The sequence below is a fragment of the Kogia breviceps genome, chromosome 16, assembly GCF_026419965.1.
Source record: "Kogia breviceps isolate mKogBre1 chromosome 16, mKogBre1 haplotype 1, whole genome shotgun sequence".
Classification (NCBI taxonomy): domain Eukaryota; kingdom Metazoa; phylum Chordata; class Mammalia; order Artiodactyla; family Physeteridae; genus Kogia; species Kogia breviceps.
In genome coordinates, this window is record NC_081325.1 from 16954074 (window position 1) to 16973348 (window position 19275).

Here is a 19275-nt window from a genome sequence, read left to right on the forward strand (position 1 = left end):
TAAAAACTCCTTGACATATACCTCTATAATGTGACATTTTTTAGAATACTAGTTGATATAAAAAGCAACAATTCCAGATCAAAACCATAACTACTATATTCAAGCATCATTCCTCTGGAAATGAGCTTCATCTGCATAATTTCTGCATATTAAAGGACATTAAGTTAAAGCAAAAAACGAACTGTCTGAAAAACAAGGGAGAATACTAAAGGCAGAACAACTAGTTCTACTTCTGCAAATTAAGCAAAATTAGGCAAAAAGAAAGGAAGCAAGCAAAGGGAAGGAACTCAAGAGCTATTTGCAGCAGTGGTCCCTTGAAAGTTCTAGGAGCTTCCCCTTGAGCTTGAAGAGACAAGGAGGGCAAAGCAGAGAAGTCACCTCTCCTGGGCAGAAGCCCTAATACTCTTCACAACTTGCAATATTCATTTAATTCAGTGTAAGATGTCTGGGAGATCTGGATTCGGTGGGAATGTCTGGGAGAAGGGAGTGGCATTTGCTTTCCTGGGTCTGGAGCCTTAAGAACTATACCAGAGTTCTCAAAAACCCTTAGTTATGTCACAGAAGCGGCTTGGAGCATCCTCCCCACGCACACACCTGCAGGGCCGGGCAGCTCCACCCTCTCCCCTTCCTGTCCGCGGAGCTGGACCAAGGTCCAGTGGCCGGTGCACCGTTAGTCCAGGGGCCACCCTGGCCCCGGCAGGCGCTACCCGGGCAAGGCCAGACAGAACGCCGCTGTCCGGGCTGCGCTTCCCGGAGCCACGCAGCGGCGGCCACGCGCAGCTGGACACCGGCAGCACCAGGATGCGAATTATAATAACAACTTGGGAGAGCGCTCTACACTCCCGCCAACGTGGAGGCACAGCCCCTGAAGCGGGCTCTGGGACCGCCGTCCCGTCCCGCCCCTCCTCGCGGCCGAGGGGCAGCCGTTCGTACCTGTCCTCCGAGACACTGATGACGCCCTCCTCCTTGGGCACGATCACGGCCATATTCACCACCTCCTGAGACCCCTCGACCCGCTGTAGCAGGATCGGCTTGCGGGTCAGCGGCTTGGGCTGGATCTCTGCCGCCATCGGAGGAGGGGGCGCACTGCGGGCGCCGCCGCCAATTGCGCCGCGGGGCCGGACTGGGGAGACCGCTCGGGCACGGGCACAAGCTGAGAGAGGGACTCTGGTTGGCCGGAGCGGGCCGCCGGGGACCCGCGATCATAGCCTGGCTGGCGCTCCCGGGAACGACTCCGCGCTCCCGGCTTCGGGCACCGAAACCTCCACGACAGGCGATGCAACCCGGCACCACCACTGGAGGAGGGGGCGGAGAGCCGGGGGGGCGGGGCCGGCGGGGGCGGAGCCTGACGCAGGGGGTGGCCGCTGGTGGGCGCGAGGGCGGCTGCACTTCCGGAAGGGTGGTGGAGGAGGAGGGGAAACTGAAAAAGGAGGCGGGGCGCTGGCGGCCCAATGCGCATGAGTCAGGTCACGAGCCCATTTCCACCCCGCCCCTCCGCCATTCCCGAAGCCGCGCGGCACCGCCTCTAGAACGCATGCGCCTTCCATGATCCGCGGCCTCCTCGCCACCTTCCACACCCAGTATTTAGTCCCCTCCCTCTTTAATCTCCCGTGAACGCGCGCGTACATATTCCTGGGAACGCGCTTGCCAGTGGTCCCGCCCACTCCGAAATCCCTGAAAAGGGGGCGGAGGTGGGGCGGGGAAAAGCGCGCCTGGGCGAGGCCGGAAAGAGAAGTATACCGCAGGAAGGAAAGAAGCTGAGGTAGTGGGGACGTGACTGGGCATGCGCTCGAGTTACCTACCTGTCCAGCGCGGCCCTGCAAAGAAGCGTGGTTTACTGCTCCCAACACACACCAGTCCCAGGCCTCCGATTGGCACCCCCATGGGCTTCTGGGAGTTGTAGTTTTTCAGAGCCTTCGCTCCCTTGTCCTGAAATGACCTATCGCCCACTTCTCACCGCTCCTGGCTTCAGGGGCTCCGCGGTCTCCCGGGCGATTGGCCGAATCACGGCTGGGTCTGGCCTCTAAGGCAGGGAACTGAAGGGCAGCCATCGCGGAGCAGACAGTCGCTACGGCCCTGCCACCGCACAGAATAGTGGAGCTCCAGGAGTGGGGAAAGAAGAAAAGCTGTCATGCAAGCATCCTTGATGGAGGTTAGAGATGATCTGTAGTGTTAACCTTCTCGTTTTCTTAGATGGTTAAGTTACTAGACCAGGATTACTTTAGCTTCAAGTTAGGGCTATAGCACCCCCAGACTTTAGCTCAGGCGCACCTGCTCCTGACTTCTTCCCATTCCCCAGTAATCCTTACTTTCTAGATTGCTCCAGAGACGATGGATAATCTGTGATTTGTGAATGCATGTTAGGTGCCTGGCAAAGGGCCTGGCATGAGGAGTAGTTGGTTATGTGATAACCCCACTAAGCCCTTCCGCAGTTAACAAGCTAGCTGAGGAGTGGTCACGGTCTCTGTGGTGTAATTGGGCTGGCAAGGGCTCTGAAGGTGAGGAAAATAATATGCCAGAGCTAGACAAAGAATGGAACTGGCTGTGTAGAAATGCATTTTGGTTTTTTTGCGGTACGTGGGCTTCTCACTGTTGTGTCCTCTCCCGTTGCGGAGCACAGGCTCCGGACGCGCATGCTCAGCGGCCATGTCTCACGGGCCCAGCCGCTCCGCGGCATGTGGGATCTTCCCGGACCGGGGCACGAATTCGTGTTCCCTGCATCGGCAGGCGGACTCTCAACCACTGCGCCACCAGGGAAGCCCTAGAAATGCATTTTATAAGGTAGGTTTTTGGGCAGCCGAGGCGGTAAGTAGGCTGGACCTGTCTCAAAGCACAGTGCAGCTCTTTACCACTTCCCACCTTCATAGAAATTTTGTAAGGCCCTTGAAAGGGAGGTTGAGGTATTTTCCAGCTTTGCAGCCTAGAACAGGGCATTCCACTTCTCTGAGCCTCCAGTTCCCCATCTAACAAGTGGAGGATAATAACACCTACCTTGGGTTGTTGTGAGGCTTACAAGTGACAGATTTTAAATGCCTTCATACACAATAGGTTCTTTAAGATTCCAGGAATTAGGACATGGACATATTCAGGGGGACATTATTCAGCCTGCCACAGTGGTTTTAAATACCATCCATAAGCTCCTGACTCCCATAATAATCTCTACCCTGACCACACTTCTGAACTCCAGGCTCATGTATCTAAAGCTTCTCCACTTTGTCACTTAACTGTTTAATAGGTGTTCCAAACATTCCCAAATAGTATCTTTAAATCTACTGCATCATTCACCCAGTTGTTCAAAACTAACTTCCTAGGAGTCATCCTTGACTCTTCTCTTTTCCTCACAATTCTATCCAGACCATTTAGAAATCCTATCAGCTCCACCTCCAAAGTATATCTTGAATTTTCCCATTTATATCATCTCCACCCCAGTCCAAGTCACCATAATCTCTGGCCTCTACTACCATGGTAGCCTAACTGCTTTCTCTATTTCTTGTCTTGAACCCATACAACCCATTTTTATCAAAGTAGCCAGAAGGATTTTGTTTTAAAATATAAACCAGATCAGTTCCTCCTCTGCTTAAAACACATCATTGGCTTACTGTTGCACTCGGGATGAAATGCCTCTCCAACCTCACCTCTTCTGCTCACTACTTTGCAAGCCCTGGCTTGGAAATTCCCCAGAAACACCAACCTCCTTCCTGCTGGTGGCCTTTGCACCAACCGTGTTCACCTCTCGGCTACTTTCTTCTCACCATTCAGGCTTCAGCTCCGATGTTAGCTCCTTAAAGAGTCCTAACCTCCCAACTGAACCCTACTTCTTCATAATACTCGTTGTCATATCACCCGGGTTTATTTTCTTCACAGTACTTACTTCTGCCCAAAATAATCTTGTGTGTTTCTTATTTAGTTCTTAGTCTTCCTCTTCCAGAAGAGAAACACTGGGAGAGGAGAGACCTGTCTGCCTGTTCATCGTTGTATTCCTAGCCTTTAGAATAGTACCTGGCACATCAGGAGGCATGTTGTTAAGTATTCGTTAAATAAATAAATAGAAAGAGAGGCCATTCAAGATTTGTTTAACTCTATTCCACTAGAGCATAATGGAAAGACCGGTATCTGGAACTTGCCCTAATTCCTGGGATCGGGTGATCCTTGGGAGAAGACACAAAACTGCAGATGATATCCAGCAGGCAGATGATAATAGCGGTATGGTAAAGGCAACAAGTGATTAATTGGTACCCAACAGAAAGGCCTAGCATGAGATAAATGAGGTGTACTAATAGGCAGGTGAGAGGAAGGTAGTAGTTACAGTATTAAACTTTTTAGGTCACAGAGCTTATGAAAAATGAGTTGAATGTTACAGATCAGCTGGAGTGGGGGAGTGTATGTATATGTACACTTATATTTTGTGTGCAGTTTTACGTGCAGTTTCTCAAGGCACACAAGTATCAGAGACCCGGGTTGGGAACTCTTGCTAACTCTCAGGAAATCTAAGACCGCTCAGCCCCAATTCCCCACCCTCAGGAAAGGGCATTCTAATGGAGATTAAAGACAGAAAGAAGTAGACTACTGCTAGAAAAATGATTCTCAAACTCCTTTGTTCATATTCCACCTTAAAGAATTTTGAATAATTTCAGTATATAAATTTAAATATTCCAAAAAGTCTGAGTTCTAGCATCTTGTAAATATTAACATTTGTTGTAAATAGTTCACGCTTGATGATCTTTTATTGATTTCCCTGTAATACTATCTGAAACAAACAAAAAAGATGTATATATATTTAAATTCTACGATTTACTTAATATACTAAGGCCATAAAGCTCTGAGTTTTAAAAGTTTCTTCTACATTAACTGATCCTTACAATTGTTAGTACACAATAGGTCAAAACAACATAAGTATATTAGAAATGTATATAAAAATTATTAAACATAAAAATTAAATTTTAAACTAGAAATGTTTAATGAAAATTATTATTCAAGATGAACAAGGCTACATTTTTACATTCCTGTGTATCCAAGGATAAATAATGATTTACTGCTAGAATTAAGAGGATTCAGGCTGAATTTTATTCCTATATTTTATCTTGTAAATATAAGGGCTAAGAAATCTCATTTATATAAATATTGGGTTGGCCAAAATGTTCGTTTGTTTTTTCCATAAGATGACTGTAGTAGCACTTTGTTGTCTTTAACTTCATTCAAAACAATTTTGTTAGATTGTATGTGCCAGCTGTCATATCAGTGTGCATTTACAAAAAGACATCAAAATTGGTGAATTTTTGTGTAGCCATTTTAATATTGAAGATGGAAGAAAAAAAGCAACATTTTCAGCCAATTATGCTTTATTATTTCAAGAAAGGTAAAAAAGATTTGTGCAGTATATGGAGAAGGTGCTGTGACTGATCAAACATGTCAAAAGTTGATTGCGAAGTTTCATGCTGGAGATTTCTCTCTGGACGATGCTCCACAGTCAGGTAGACCAGTTGAAGTTGATGGCAATCAAACCAAGACATTAACTGAGAACAGTCAACTTTATACCATGCAGGAGATAGACAACATACTCAAAATACCCAAATCAAGTGTTGAAAATCATTTGCACCAGCTTGGTTAAGTTCATCACTTTGATGTTTGGGTCCCACATAGCAAAAAAAAAACCTCCTTGACCATATTTCCGCCAGCGAATCTCTACTTAAACGTAATGAAAACGTTCCGTTTTTAGAACAAATTGTGACAGGTGATGCAAAGTGGATACTGTACAATATGTGGAACAGAAGAGATCGTGAGGCAAGTGAAATGAACCACCACCAACCACACCAAAGGCCAGTCTTCATCCAAAGAAGGTGATGTTGTGTATATGGTAGGATTGGAAGGGAGTCCTCTATTATGAGCTCCTTCCGGAAAACCAGATGATTAATTCCAACAAGTACTGCTCCCAATTAGACCACCTGAAAGCAGCACTCAACAAAAAGCATCCAAAATCAGTCAACAGAAAACACATAATCTTCCATCAGGATACCGCAAGACCACACGTTTCTTTGATGACCAGGCCGAAACTGTTAGAGCTTGGCTGGGAAGTTGTGATTCATCCACCGTATTCACCAGACATTGCACCTTCGGATTTCCATTTATTTCGGTCTTTACAAAATTCTCTTAATGGAAAAAATTTCAATTCCCTGGAAGACTGTAAAAGCACCTGGAACAGTTCTTTGCTCAAACAGATAAAAAGTTTTGGGGAGATGGGATTGTGAATTTGCCTGAAAAATGGCAGAAGGTAGTGGAACAAAAGGGTGAATATGTTGTTCAATAAAGTTCTTGGTGAAAATGAAAAATGTGTCTTTTATTTTTACTTAAAAATCAAAGGAACTTTTTGGCCAACCCAATATATGTGAGTGGAACAAGTCTTGTTATATCAGTGCTACTCAACTCTTTGAATTCTTTCTGAGTTACATGTCAAAAAATCACATTGTCAAGAGAAAGTTTTTGCAAATCATATATCTGATAAGGGACTTATATCTAGAATATATAAATAACTCTTACAATTCAATAGTAAAAAGACAAATAAACCAATTTTTAAAATGGCAAAAGAATCTGAATAGACATTCCCCCAAAGAATATATATACATAACCAATAAGCACATAAAAAGATGCTCAACATCATTAGTCATCAAGGAAATGCAAATCAAAACCACAATGAGATACCACTTTACAAATATTAGGATGGCTAAAATAGAATACAGATAATAACAAATGTTGACAAAGATATGGAGAGGTTGAAACCTCCCTATACACTGCTGGGGAGATTGTAAAATGGCACAGCCTTCTAGGAAATAGTCTCACATTTCCTCAAACTGTTAAACATAGCTACCATATGACCAGAAATTCCACCTCTAGGTATATACCCAAGAGAAAGGAAAACTTAGATCTACACAAAAACTTGACATGGATTTTCATAGCAGCATTATTCAGACAGCCAAAATGTGGAAATGATCCAAATGTTCATCAACTGATAAATGGGTAAAAGGTGGTGTATCCATACGATGGGATATTCTGCAACAAAAAGAAATGACATACTGATACACGCTACAGTCCGGATGAACCTTGAAAACCTTATGCTAAGTGAAAGAAGCTAATCATAAAAGATCACATATTGTAAGATTCCATTTACATGAAATGTCCAGAATAGGCAAATCTACAAGCACAGAAAGCAGATTAGCTGTTGCTAGTAGCATGGGGCAGAGGGGGGAGTAAGAGGGGCCGATTTTGATGGCTAAGGAATGTGCAGGACTTCTTTTTCGGATAATAAAAATGTTTTTAAATGGATTATTGGACTTCCCTGGTGGCACAGTGGTTAAGAATCCTCTTGCCAATGCAGGGGACACGGGTTTGATCCCTGGTCCGGGAAGATCCCACATGCTGCAGAGCAACTAAGCCTGTGCACCACAACTACTGAGCTTATGCTCTAGAGCCTGCGAGCCACAACTACTGGAGCCACTCGCCTAGAGCCCATGCTCCGTGACAAGAGAAGCCACCATAATGAGAAGCCCGTGCACTGCAACAAAGGGTAGCCCCCAGTCGCCGCACCTAGAGAAAGCCCATGCGCAGCAACAAAGACCTAAAGCAGACAAAAATAAATAAATAAAATTTTTAAAAGAAATACATAATGGGGCTTCCCTGGTGGCACAGTGGTTGAGAGTCCACCTGCCGATGCAGGGGACATGGGTTCGTGCCCCGGTCCGGGAGGATCCCACGTGCCACAGAGCGGCTGGGCCCGTGAGCCATGGCCGCTGAGCCTGCGCGTCCGGAGCCTGTGCTCCTCAACGGGAGAGGCCACAACAGTGAGAGGCCCGCGTACCGCGAAAAAAAAAAAAAAAAAAAAAATTGATTATCACAGTGATTGCACAAATTTGTGGATATTCTAAAAGCCACTGAATTGTACACTTTAAAATGGTACCTTTTTATGCTATATAAATTATAGTTGTCTATCACCCAATATTATTTTTGATGTCTTGCTGACAAATTCTATTATGTCTCCATCGGTTTTATTGAAAGCAAAATATTGGAAACCGCCTAACTTGTGAAAGGAATTTTTACACATTTATTAAAGTAATTTATTTTCTCAATTTCTGGAAAGTATACAAAAACGTATTATATGACTATTATTTTTATCTGCTGTTCTTTCACTTAAAGGCACTTTGTTTAACCCTATATACTAAAAAAAGAATTGGGAACGGAAAGTTTTTAATGTTTTCAATTCAGTATATCTTTTGTTAATACAATTTTTTTATAATAGTGCTTTTATCTCATCACATGCTTATATATATTTTTCTCTGAATCTTAGAGCGGCAGATTTTTATAGAAGAAGACCACCATGTAGCCTAGTCAAAGTCCTGTTGTCAAATGAATTAGAGAAATTAGATTTACCTTCTGTCAGAAAAAAATTTTACTTCATTTTTCCATTCAAATAAATAAATATTAATAAGCATTTTGAAGAATATTGTAAAAATAAAATGAAATGCATCTTGTAAGATGGATTATTAGGTGTGGTTAAGAGCTCAATACCATATGAGATATCACCTCACACCTGTCAGAATGGCTATTATCAAAAAGACAACAAATAACAAGTGTTGGCGAGGATGCACAGCCCTCGTGCGCCTTTGGTGGGAATGTAAATTGGTGCAGCCACTATGGAAAACAGTATGAAGTTTCCTCAAAAAATAAAAAACAAAACTACCATATGATCCAGCAATTTCACCCCCCCCCCCGTATTTTGCTGAAGAAAACAAAAACATTAATTAGAAAAGATATATGCACCTCCATTTCTACTTTATAGAATTCAAAACCTCTTAAGAGGACCCCAAATATCCTTGTTTCTTCTCCCTTATGAGAAATACTTATAATATAAAGAAGGCCAGAAAGATCTGTGGGTTAACTTGCCTTAGTAACCATTAGTTTCCCCCTAAGGGGGATAGGGGAAATCCCCTAAGGGGATGGAGGGTGAGTGAAATGGGTGAAGGTAGTCAAAAAGGTACAAACTTTCAGTTATAAAATAAATGAGTCCTGGGGAATGTAATGTTGCAGTATTCTCATCCCAAGGGGGAAAAAATTGTAGCTATGTGTGGTGATGGATGATAACTAGACTTGTGGGGATCATTTCACAGTATATTCAAGTATTGAATCATGATGTAGTACACCTGAAACTAAGACATCAATTATATCTCGATACAAAAGTTTACACCAAATCAGTATTTTTTTAATTTTTATTTTTTAAACTTATTTTTGGTGGCATTGTGTCTTCCTTGCTGTGCACGGGCTTTCTCTAGCTGTAGCAAGCGGGGGCTGCTCTTCGTTGCAGTGCACGGTCTTCTCATTGCAGTGGCTTCTCCTGTCGCAGAGCACGGGCTCTAGGCACACGGGCTTCAGTAGTTGTGGCGCTCAGGCTTTAAAGCGCAGGCTCAGTAGTTGTGGAGCACGGGCTTAGTTGCTCCGCAGCATGTGGGATCTTGCCAGCCCAGGGATCGAACCTGTGCCCCCTGCATTGGCAGGTGGATTCTTAACCACTGCGCCACGGGGGAAGTCCCCAAATCAATATTTTTGTAGTACCTTTTTGTTGTTGTTTTTATCCCATGCAAAGCACCACAGTAAGACATGTCATGGGGAAAGTTTATGAGACGGGAGAACATCTGACATAAATGCAGGCACATCCTCAGGCAAATTGGTTTTAGGAAAAAGTACCTATAAAAGTTAAGGGTCTGGAAATGAATACCCTTATAATGATGTGTGTCCGTGTACCACCTGACAAGTTTTCACGGAGCAGAGCTCCACAGGCCACAGTTTGGATGCCACTGATCTAGGAAACAGAAAGGGGGCTGCCACTCCAGCAGGACATGGAGCTTTTAGGGAAGCATTAAATGAAAAGAATTGTGCTTAATAATTGGACCAAGGCAACTTCTTTTGGATTGATTCCTCACTCTTGGAAGGCCAATTATAGGAAGCAAGGTGAGTCCAGGGAGAAGGGTCAGAGCTGAGTCCAAAGCTTTTTCTAATAGTAAGCAGCATGTATTTTTCTGGCTCATCTTCAGCAATCTAGTCTGGCAGTAGAAAGCTGGGCAGGTGTAAATAGTAGGAAACATATACATTGGTCTCTGCCCTGGTGTCTGACACAGAACTCTGAAGACCCTTGTATTTCCTAAGTGAGAAGAGTACTAGAGGCATCTCTTGTTCTAATGAGGGCTGGTCACCAGAAAAACCAAGCTATGATTAGAAGCTTGCAGATGTACTGCCCCCCTCCACCACCACCCCCTCCATGAGGGGAGAGGGGCCGGAAGTGGAGTTAATAACTTCTCATGCTTATGTGAGAAAGCCTCCACAAAACCCCAAGGGTAGGGAGTTCAGTGAGCTTCCAGGCTGGTGAGAACATTCACACCAGGAGGGTGATGGACCCCAACCCCACAGGGACAGAAGCTCCTGCACTTTGGACCCTCCCAGACCTCATCCTATGTATCTCTTCATCTGGCTCTTCATCTGTATCCTTTATCAGATCCTTTAATAAACTGGTAAACATAAGTGTTCCCCTGAGTTCTGTGAGCCATTCTAGCAAATCAGTTGAATTAGAGGAGGGGGTGGTGGGAACCTCTGATTTATAGCCAAATTGGACAGAAGTGGGGATGGTGACCTGGAGACCTACTACTTGCAATTGGCATCTGAAGTGGGGGGTGGTCTCATGGGACTGAGCCCTTAACCTGTGGGAACTAGTGCTCTCTCCCGGTAGACAGTGTCAGAATTGAATTAAAGTATAGGACACCCAGCTGGTGTCAGAGAATTGCCTGATGGGAGGATAACCCCACACATCTGGTGTCAGAAGTGTGCATGCGGAAGTTGTGTGAGAGTAAAGGAGAAACACAGGAGAAGAACTGGGTTTTCCCTAATGCAGCAGGGATGTGGGGCTCTGGCCTCATCAGACGAAACCCACACTTAGCGAGAGGGGTCTGGGATACTGGTGTGAGAGCCAGAGGCAGTCAGTGATCAGCGAGGACATCGGAGAGGCAGCTGTGTACCCACCTCCAGCCTTGGGTTCAAGAGCAGGGCATTCAAATCTGAGGTGACAACTTAGGAAAGCAAGGTAAGGCCTGGGTCTGAAGGACTGGTGTTCTGAGCAGAAGGCCTAGACAGGGTCCTATGTGTTAAAACTAGGGGGCAAGGTGGGAGTAGAGCCACTTACCAGTGTGTCCTTTAGCAAGTCACTGAATCTGTTGGAGCCCCCCCCTTTCTTCATCTGTAACATTACAGCACCAAACTCAGAGAGTTGTTGTGAAACAAGAATAAGATCATTCATCTGAAGGAAGAGGCCAGCATCTGGCAAGTAGCTCCTCTAAAGGAAGAGGGGAAAGCTGAGGACTTGGAAGGGGACCACAGGGAAAACATGGGGACAGAAGAAGAGGGGTGGAGATGACGACTTAGTCTCACAACAAAGGAGAAATCTAATGATCAGAACTGGGTCACAAGTCAGGGCCACAACATCTTGCAGCAGAAGTCCCAACTTTTCAAAGGGCAAAAATCTGAGAATAGAGATTCCATCTTTATTGGAAGTCCACACTTACTGGAAGTCCAGCATTCATTGTTTTGAACTCTGAATTTTCTTGCTGACTCAAATATGCATTGGTGGGTCCCAGGCAGGCTCACAAAATCCCTCCAGTGCAAAACTAGCAGTCCCTTGGCCTAGGACTTCCATGACGAATGATGCTTCTCCAGAAGAATATCTTTTAAATTACATCCAGGAACATCATATAAACATCCCTCCATTTGTTTTCCTCTTCCCTTCCTTCCCCATTCCCTTCCCAGCAGCAGGTACTAGGACTCCCTCGGCAACAAGGGTTTTTTGCCTCTGAAACCCGGCTGCACTTGAGTGCCTTGGGAACTTCTGGAAAATTCCTGGATCCTATCCCTGAATGGCTGAATTTGGTTTTCTGGGAGCTTGACCTGAGAATCTGACTTTTTATAAAGCATTTCAGGTGATTCTAATGCAGGTGGCCCTTGGTGTCTAGGGTAATCTGGGAACCACAGACCTGGGAATCCAATGGAAGGGTACAGGAAAAGTGATCCGAGATACAGAGGGCTGGGTCTCCAACCACGGGGCCCATCTCCCATTGCCTTGCCTTTCCCAGAATGAGAGACTAGCCAGCCTGCATGCTCTTCCACTGGTAGCATCTAATGTTTCTGATCAGACCAATGTCTTTTTTTTTGGGGTGGGGGAGCATTGAGTAACAGAAAACAGCCTGTGATTTTTCGCCTGCTTATCTGTGCTGGAAGCAAGCACAAGGCTTTTGCAAGTCTTTTTCCTTAATCTTCCTCTTCAATCCTCCCCACTCCTCTTTAGCCCAGGAAACCTTGGGCTAAAAATAGGTTTTCATGTACTCAAAAGTCTGAAGTAAAGTTCATTTCTATATCTATAACTATATCTGTATCTATATCTACATCTACAGCTGTATCATCTAACTACCCATCTATGTATGTTTTTAATAGACTTTATTTTTTTAGAGCAATTTTAAGTTCACAGCAAGATTGAGCAGAAAGTACAGGGATTTCCCATATCTCCCCTGTCCCCGTATACGCACAGCCTCCCCTGCCAGAGTGGTACCTTTGTTACAACTGGCGAACCTACAATGACACATCATTATTGCCCAAAGTCCATCATTTAACTTACGGTTCCCTCTTGGTGTTGTACATTCTATGGGTTTGGACAAACATGTAATGGCATGTATAGGGGATTCCCCGGTGGTCCAGCGGTTAAGACTCCGTGCTTTCATTTCCGAGGGTGTGGGTTAGATCCCTGGTTGTTGAACTAAGATCCCACAAGCCGTGCAGTGCGGCCAAAAAACTAATAATAATAAAAGTAAAAAATATAATGAAATGTATCCATCGTATAGTATCATACAGAATAGTTTCACTGTCCTAAAAGTCATCTGTGCTCTGCCTGTTCACCCTCCCTGCCCCCCAACCCCAGGAACCACTCATCGTCTCATTGCCTCCATAGTTTTGCTTTTTCCAGAATGTCGTATAGGTAGAATCATACAGTACGCAGGCTTTTCAGATTGGCTTCTTTCCCTTAGTAACATGTTTTTTAAAGTTCCTTCATGTCTTGATGGCACATGTCTTTTTAACACTGAATAATATTGAATTGTCTGAATAATATTCCATTGTCTGCATGTACCATTCACCTACTGAATCTTGGTTGCTTCCACGTTTTGGCAATTATCAGTAAAGCCGCTGTAAACATCCGTGTTCAGGTTTTTGTGTGCACTTAAGTTTTCAACTCCTTTGGATAAATACCAAGGAGCCAGACTGCTGGATTGTATGGTAAGAGTATGTTTATTTTTGTAAGAAACTGCCAAACTGTCTTCCAAAGTGGCTGTACCATTTTGCATTCCTGGCAGCAATAAACAGGAATTAGGGTCATCTATATTTCAAAGGAAAAGCAACTCTTCTGGAATTTTCTGCAGAGGAACTCGGAGGACAGGGTAGAATGAAGTGGGAGTGGGAACCCACTTTAGGGAAATGGTGACCGTTAGGGTGAAATAGTGAAAGCAAAGAGGAGGAAGAGAGTGTATGTTTCTCTTCCTTCTTGGCTTTCTCTTTACTAATAACTTTGATGCCACTGCAGACCCGCCCTTACACTAGCCCTGACATGGGCTGAAGCAAGGGGCAGGGACTGTGATCAGTGAACTCGCTCCTTAGGAACCCAAGAGCGGAGGAAACCCAAGTGCCTTTGGTCAAGAGGAAGTGAGACTATTATTCCTAGAGCAGGGTGGGTCTCAAAAACTTGCTGACTGAAAGCAGAAATGAGAATATAACCTCCTCAGCTTGTCATTCAAGGGTCTTAAATCTGCCAGAGTCCTCAGTTTAGCTCAAGAAAACTCAAACTAACTCACAACTCCTTAGACATTATCTTCATTTATTCTTTTATCCAGCAAATATTTGTTCAGTGCCTGCTCTGAGCCAGGCTCTAGATGTGATCAACTCCCTTGCGAAGTCAAGGACGGAGCTCGATTTGGTTCATATCTTGGTTTTATCATTAGAGGGTCACTGGCTCTAGAGTCCAATGAGCAAGCAGAGAAGAGGAGTTGATGTGAAAAGATTTTGGTTTAAAAATAAAGGTCAGGACTATGCTTGGGTTCTGGTGCACAAGTATGCGGTCAGTTTTGCTGTAAATCTCCTACATCAAATAATGTTTAAAAGAATGTATGGGGCTTCCCTGGTGGCGCAGTGGTTGAGGGTCCGCCTGGCGATGCAGGGGACACGGGTTCATGCCCCGGTCCGGGAGGATCCCACATGCCGCGGCGCGGCTGGGCCCGTGAGCCATTGGCCGCTGAGCCTGCGCGTCCGGAGCCTGTGCTCTGCAACGGGAGAGGCCACAACAGTGAGAGGCCCGCGTACCGCAAAAAAAAAAAAAAAAAAAAAAAAAAAAAAAAAAAAGTATGGAGGGGGAATTCCCTTGTGGTCCAGTGGTTAGGACTCAGCACTTTCACTGCCGAGGGCCCAGGTTCGATCCCTAGTTGGGGAGCTAAGATCCGCAGATCCGCAAGCCACATGGCACGGCCAAAAAAAGGGAAAAAAAAAAAGTGTAAGAAGGAATTAAGTGGGAACTTTGGAGAATGAATATCGCCCATAGGAAATAGTGAAATGGGGAAGAGGGGAAATTTATTGCCTTTTGGGCAAAATGGTTTATTCATTTGGAGGAAACAATCTCTAACTCTCACATATAACTACAGTTCTTTACAGAATGGACATTTTGTGTGTTGTGGCAACTTTGGGGGATAACACATTTTTCTACAAGTACCTGCTTTTGGCTCCGTTTTCCATCTAAAATTATACACATGAGGGAGAGAAATGATTCTGTTAACAAAGAATGAGATCATCTTTATCCTCAAAGATCTTGACTGAAGGTCAGTGGTCAATGACCAAAATTCTAATGTCACTGGAGTCCTGACAGAATGGCCTCTGAAACTCTTTGTATACGTCTGATCACGCTTTTTAAAACCTCTCATAAGTTTAAGGATCAACATAACACAGCCAGCTTAGATATGAACCACTGTTATTGCTTAGGCCTCATTGACTTGGTTTTAGGAAAACACTTCCCATCATCAGAATTTATACTACAAGCCTTTTTTTTTTTTTTTTTTTGTGGTACGCGGGCCTCTCACTGTTGTGGTTTCTCCCGTGCGGAGCACAGGCTCCGGACGCGCAGGCTCAGAGGCCATGGTTCACGGGCCCAGCCGCTCCGTGGCACGTGGGATCCTCCCGGACCGGGGCACGAGCCCGTGTCCCCTGCGTCGGCAGGCGGACTCTCAACCACTGCGCCACCAGGGAAGCCCTACAAGCCTTTTTTAAGCAGAGACTCCGCTTTCCTTTCCTATTGTACTGTCCCCAGTATGAAGCACAGTGCAAAGCATGAAGAGGAAGCTCAGCAATGACAAAGCAAGCAGAAAGATGAACTAAATCTTAATATCTTTACAGAACAGTCTCCAGTGAAGTGGAGCAGGGGTCACATACCCACACGGCTCCTATCAATAGAATTTATTAGGCAATTAATAACTGGAGGCCAAAGAGATTGGGACAAATATTTGTTATCAAAGATGCCTCCTCTTGAGTAAAATTGGTTAGGATCAGGTTAATTCCCCTCAAGAGAAGAGATACCATGGGAAAAGGGCTTTTGTGCCAATTGACTCAACATTTTTCTTTCTTCAACTGCCATCCTGTCTCTAGGGAGAAAAAAGCAAAAACAAAAAACTCAAAACAATGAGAATAAAAGACTGCACTGACAAATAAGTAAAAAGAGTTAAGAGGGAATATAGAACAAATTGGAAGTTCTACCGAGAAACAGAAGGAGGCCAACATATTACTACTGATAGCCCAAATAGTAAAACCCGAACTCTGATCTCCTACATTCAATCCCTGAAGAATTTTATGGGCATCTAAAACATACATCCTTACTTCTCAGGTATAAAATCCTGAAGAATTTATATCCTATCTCAAATGTTCACAGATTAAGTATTTTTAAAGATCTGATTCCCTTTTGAGATTCGTGCAAAAAGGAGCTAGAACATGCACCCTTGAATGGAATAATGAAGGAAGCAGCAATGTATCATGGTTTCCTGTTCTCACAGCCCCAGACGTGTTCCCTTGAAGCCATGCTTCTCATCGCTGCTCAAGTAATCTTTCTAAAACTCACATCAGATCCTGTTACTCGCTAACGCGGCCTGAACCTTTGACAGCTTTCCCTGTCTCTAGAGTTGAAACTCTACTCATCGTCTGGCCCATGCCTACCTCTCCAGTCCATTCATTCCCCACCCTCTACCCCCTCCAACCTCAAACCCGGTGACACTGCGTCAGGTAGAATGATTTTAGTTGCGAGTAACAAAAAAATCCAACTTGACCTTTCAAAGAATGAAGGGAACACAAGGCTCCACTTAATCCCTGGTCGGAGTTTGTTCAGGTCATTTGGCTCCATTTCTCTGCAATTCCCTTAGCTCCATGTGACATCTTTCTCCGCTGGCGGGCTCCCCTTGAAGTAACAAAGTGGAAACTAGCAGCTCTCAGGTTTACATGCTTCCTCTTCCCCAACCATCAAGCCAACTTCCTGGGCTTCTTTCTGATTGGACATAGCCAGCCCTGAACATACCTGAGGAATGCCATGGCTGATTTTCTTAGGCCTGGAGGACCTCCCTTTCTGGGAACCAGCTATGACAGGGGAATGGATTATGCCAGCTGGCTAGGGCCAATCAAGACCCATCCCTGGAGCGGGGAGTGAAGTCAGGTACATTCAACCCCCCCCACCCCCGTCTAGGAAATTTGCAGAGAAGGAAAGAATGGGTGGTGAATAAGCATCTTCGGAATCCAAGATACCTGACAATAACCTAAGCCTTTCGTCCCATGGTACACCTCTCTGCTCTCTTCCTAGAATGTTCTTCCCCACTTCATCTGTCTGGCAAATTCTTACTCTTTCCTCAGTCTTAGCTCAAGCATTTCATCCCCTGTAAGGCCTCTGGGTATCCACAGCCCCGCCCCATCACCAAGCAGAGTGGATTACTCCCTTCCACGTGCCATTCTTATACCCAGTATAGACTTACTTTATTGGCTCATCTCATTATTCATCAATTGTAGGTTTAATAGATTTGTCTCCCCATACAGAAGGTTAACACCTTGAACACAGAAACCCTAACCTCTTTATCCTTCCTCTTGACATCTATGAAGAGACCACAGCATATATGAGTATTATTTAAATAAATTCTGAGCTTTGTTCATTCCACTGGTGGGAGCGACCCTCAAGTTGTGTGCTGTGTGTGTAGGTGTGACCTCTTCTGATGTCATAACCTCAAGAAAGAGACAAGTCTTCAGAAATGTTGCTCGGGACTGGAGCACAGAGAGGTGGGAGGTAAAACACCTACAGTGCTCTGGTCCTTGGCCTCCTTGATCTGGATTTAGAGGGATCTAGAGGTTTTTGAGAGTCCAGAGCATTCTTAGTTGTAATGATGCCCTCTGCCATATGGAAGCAATTCAGGAACCAGTCAAGAGGCTTTCCTATAGGAACCTCAAGCTGGTCACCTGGCCAGGCAGATTCCCTACTTGCATGTGATGCTCCATGTTTATATAACCTTTATTATTCCTAATTGGAAAGGAGGGACATGCTCTAAATAGTATTTCCTCTCACCTCCCAGCTCAAAGAAAAAATATACCACTTTTTACCTTTCCTCAACTTACAGTATCTGGGGGTGGAGTAAAGAAACATTTCCAAAAGTTGGAATAAAATTGTTAGCATTGTTAGCAGTTTTGTAACACACTTACTCTAGGTAGGGCACAGTATATATGGCAGAGAAACACAGGAAGCAATTGGGAAATGTCAGGGAAGCTGATAATGAATTCGCCAATGAGAAGTTCTCTGCAAATAATAACATTGCCGATAGTACCACAACTCTCCTGGAGGGCCCCAGGATTCAGTTAAAGACAGTCAAGGTGTTAGATGCTAGTATCTGTCTAATTAGAGTCGCAAAGCAGCAGAGGACAGGCTCTCCGACCTTAGCAGAGTCACACATCAGTGGAATAGCCAGAGACTATGCATAATATAACCTAGTGTAGTATAAATTATGCATCTGTGATAGCACTGTAGCAACGTTATTTCACTGATTACTGAGCGATCGGCGTGGAAAGATATTAATCAAGAAAGGCTCTCGAAGGGGTGAGTCACGGATTTTTAAACAAGTGGTTGATGTAATGTGGACGGTACTCAAAAAATATTATCTTAGCAACTGTGTAGAGAATGAACTGAGACGGGGAAGCACAAAGCAGGGAGATCAGGTAGGAGGTGGTAATGCAGATGAGGTGATGGGAGCGTGGACTGGTGTGTGGGCTGTGAAATGGAGCTGGGATGGTTTAGAGAAGGCAATGCAGAGGACTGCATCACACCGTGGGCTTTGCAAACAAGCTGACTCGGGCTCCAAGCCTGGCTCCCCCACTGACTAGCTGAGTTACTTGACTACCTAACCTACCTGCTATAAGGCTGTTCCCTCATCTACAAAATGCACTCATGGGTGTTTGTCGTTTTTGAAGTGCATTATCTAGACACACTTCCTAATTTGAATGAACGCCAATGGGATTGGGAAGCCACAAAAGAGAAGCTGTTCCTCATGCTTTGAGTAGAGCCAGTTGATGCTCTCCCTCCTCTCTGTGCTGGGGGGGTAGTGATGCAAAGGCACTGTGGTCAGCCTGAGAATCTTCGAAGTCTCTGTGGTGAGATTAGCATCCAGAGGCATGGCGGGGCATGTCCTGGGGATTGTAGCTGAGGTTGGCTCCCAGCTTTGTGCTCTGCTTCTTCCCTTGGCTCTTCCCTGAACCTAGTCCTCTACCTTCCTATAAATTCTGTGAGTTGCCTAATAACTTTCCAGTAAATTGCTTTTCTACTTAAGACATCTGTTGCCTGCTACCAAGAACACTGACTAAAACGTGACCTCACAGGGCTCTTTGAAGGTTGAATAAGATGGTGTGTATGAAGCCCTTAGCCCAGTACTTGCCACAGGTAAATGCTTGCTAAATGGTTGATCCAAGGAAAAAACAAAGAAAGCATTTGTGACAGAATAGACTCTGATGACTAATTAGATGAGAGAGAAGAATAAAAAGGAAGAACGGGGAAGATAACACTGTTTACCAACCTGCCTTCCACATCCCTGTTCTGTGTCTAACAAGAGTATGGAAGCCAACAGAAGGGCGACCTGCTTAAAACAGGTTAGA

The 19275-nt window shown here is 44.7% G+C and overlaps 1 protein-coding gene and 1 long non-coding RNA gene across 5 annotated transcripts in view; one reads left to right on the forward strand and one right to left on the reverse strand.

The window, feature by feature from the left end:
• WDFY2 (WD repeat and FYVE domain containing 2) overlaps nt 1–1347 on the reverse strand; it is a 174904-nt gene extending 173557 nt beyond the window's left edge. For all 4 annotated transcript variants that reach the window (XM_067016785.1, XM_067016787.1, XM_059041634.2 and 1 more), the window contains exon 1: nt 934–1347. In XM_067016785.1, coding sequence (XP_066872886.1) covers nt 934–1070 — 137 coding nt within the window. In that variant the 5' untranslated portion in view covers nt 1071–1347. The remainder of the gene's footprint in view (nt 1–933) is intronic.
• A 589-nt stretch (nt 1348–1936) lies between these two features.
• Nucleotides 1937–19275, forward strand: part of LOC136792799 (uncharacterized) — a 54114-nt gene continuing 36775 nt past the window's right edge. Inside the window, exon 1 of the long non-coding RNA XR_010837234.1 lies at nt 1937–2152. This is a non-coding gene — a long non-coding RNA (uncharacterized lncRNA). The remainder of the gene's footprint in view (nt 2153–19275) is intronic.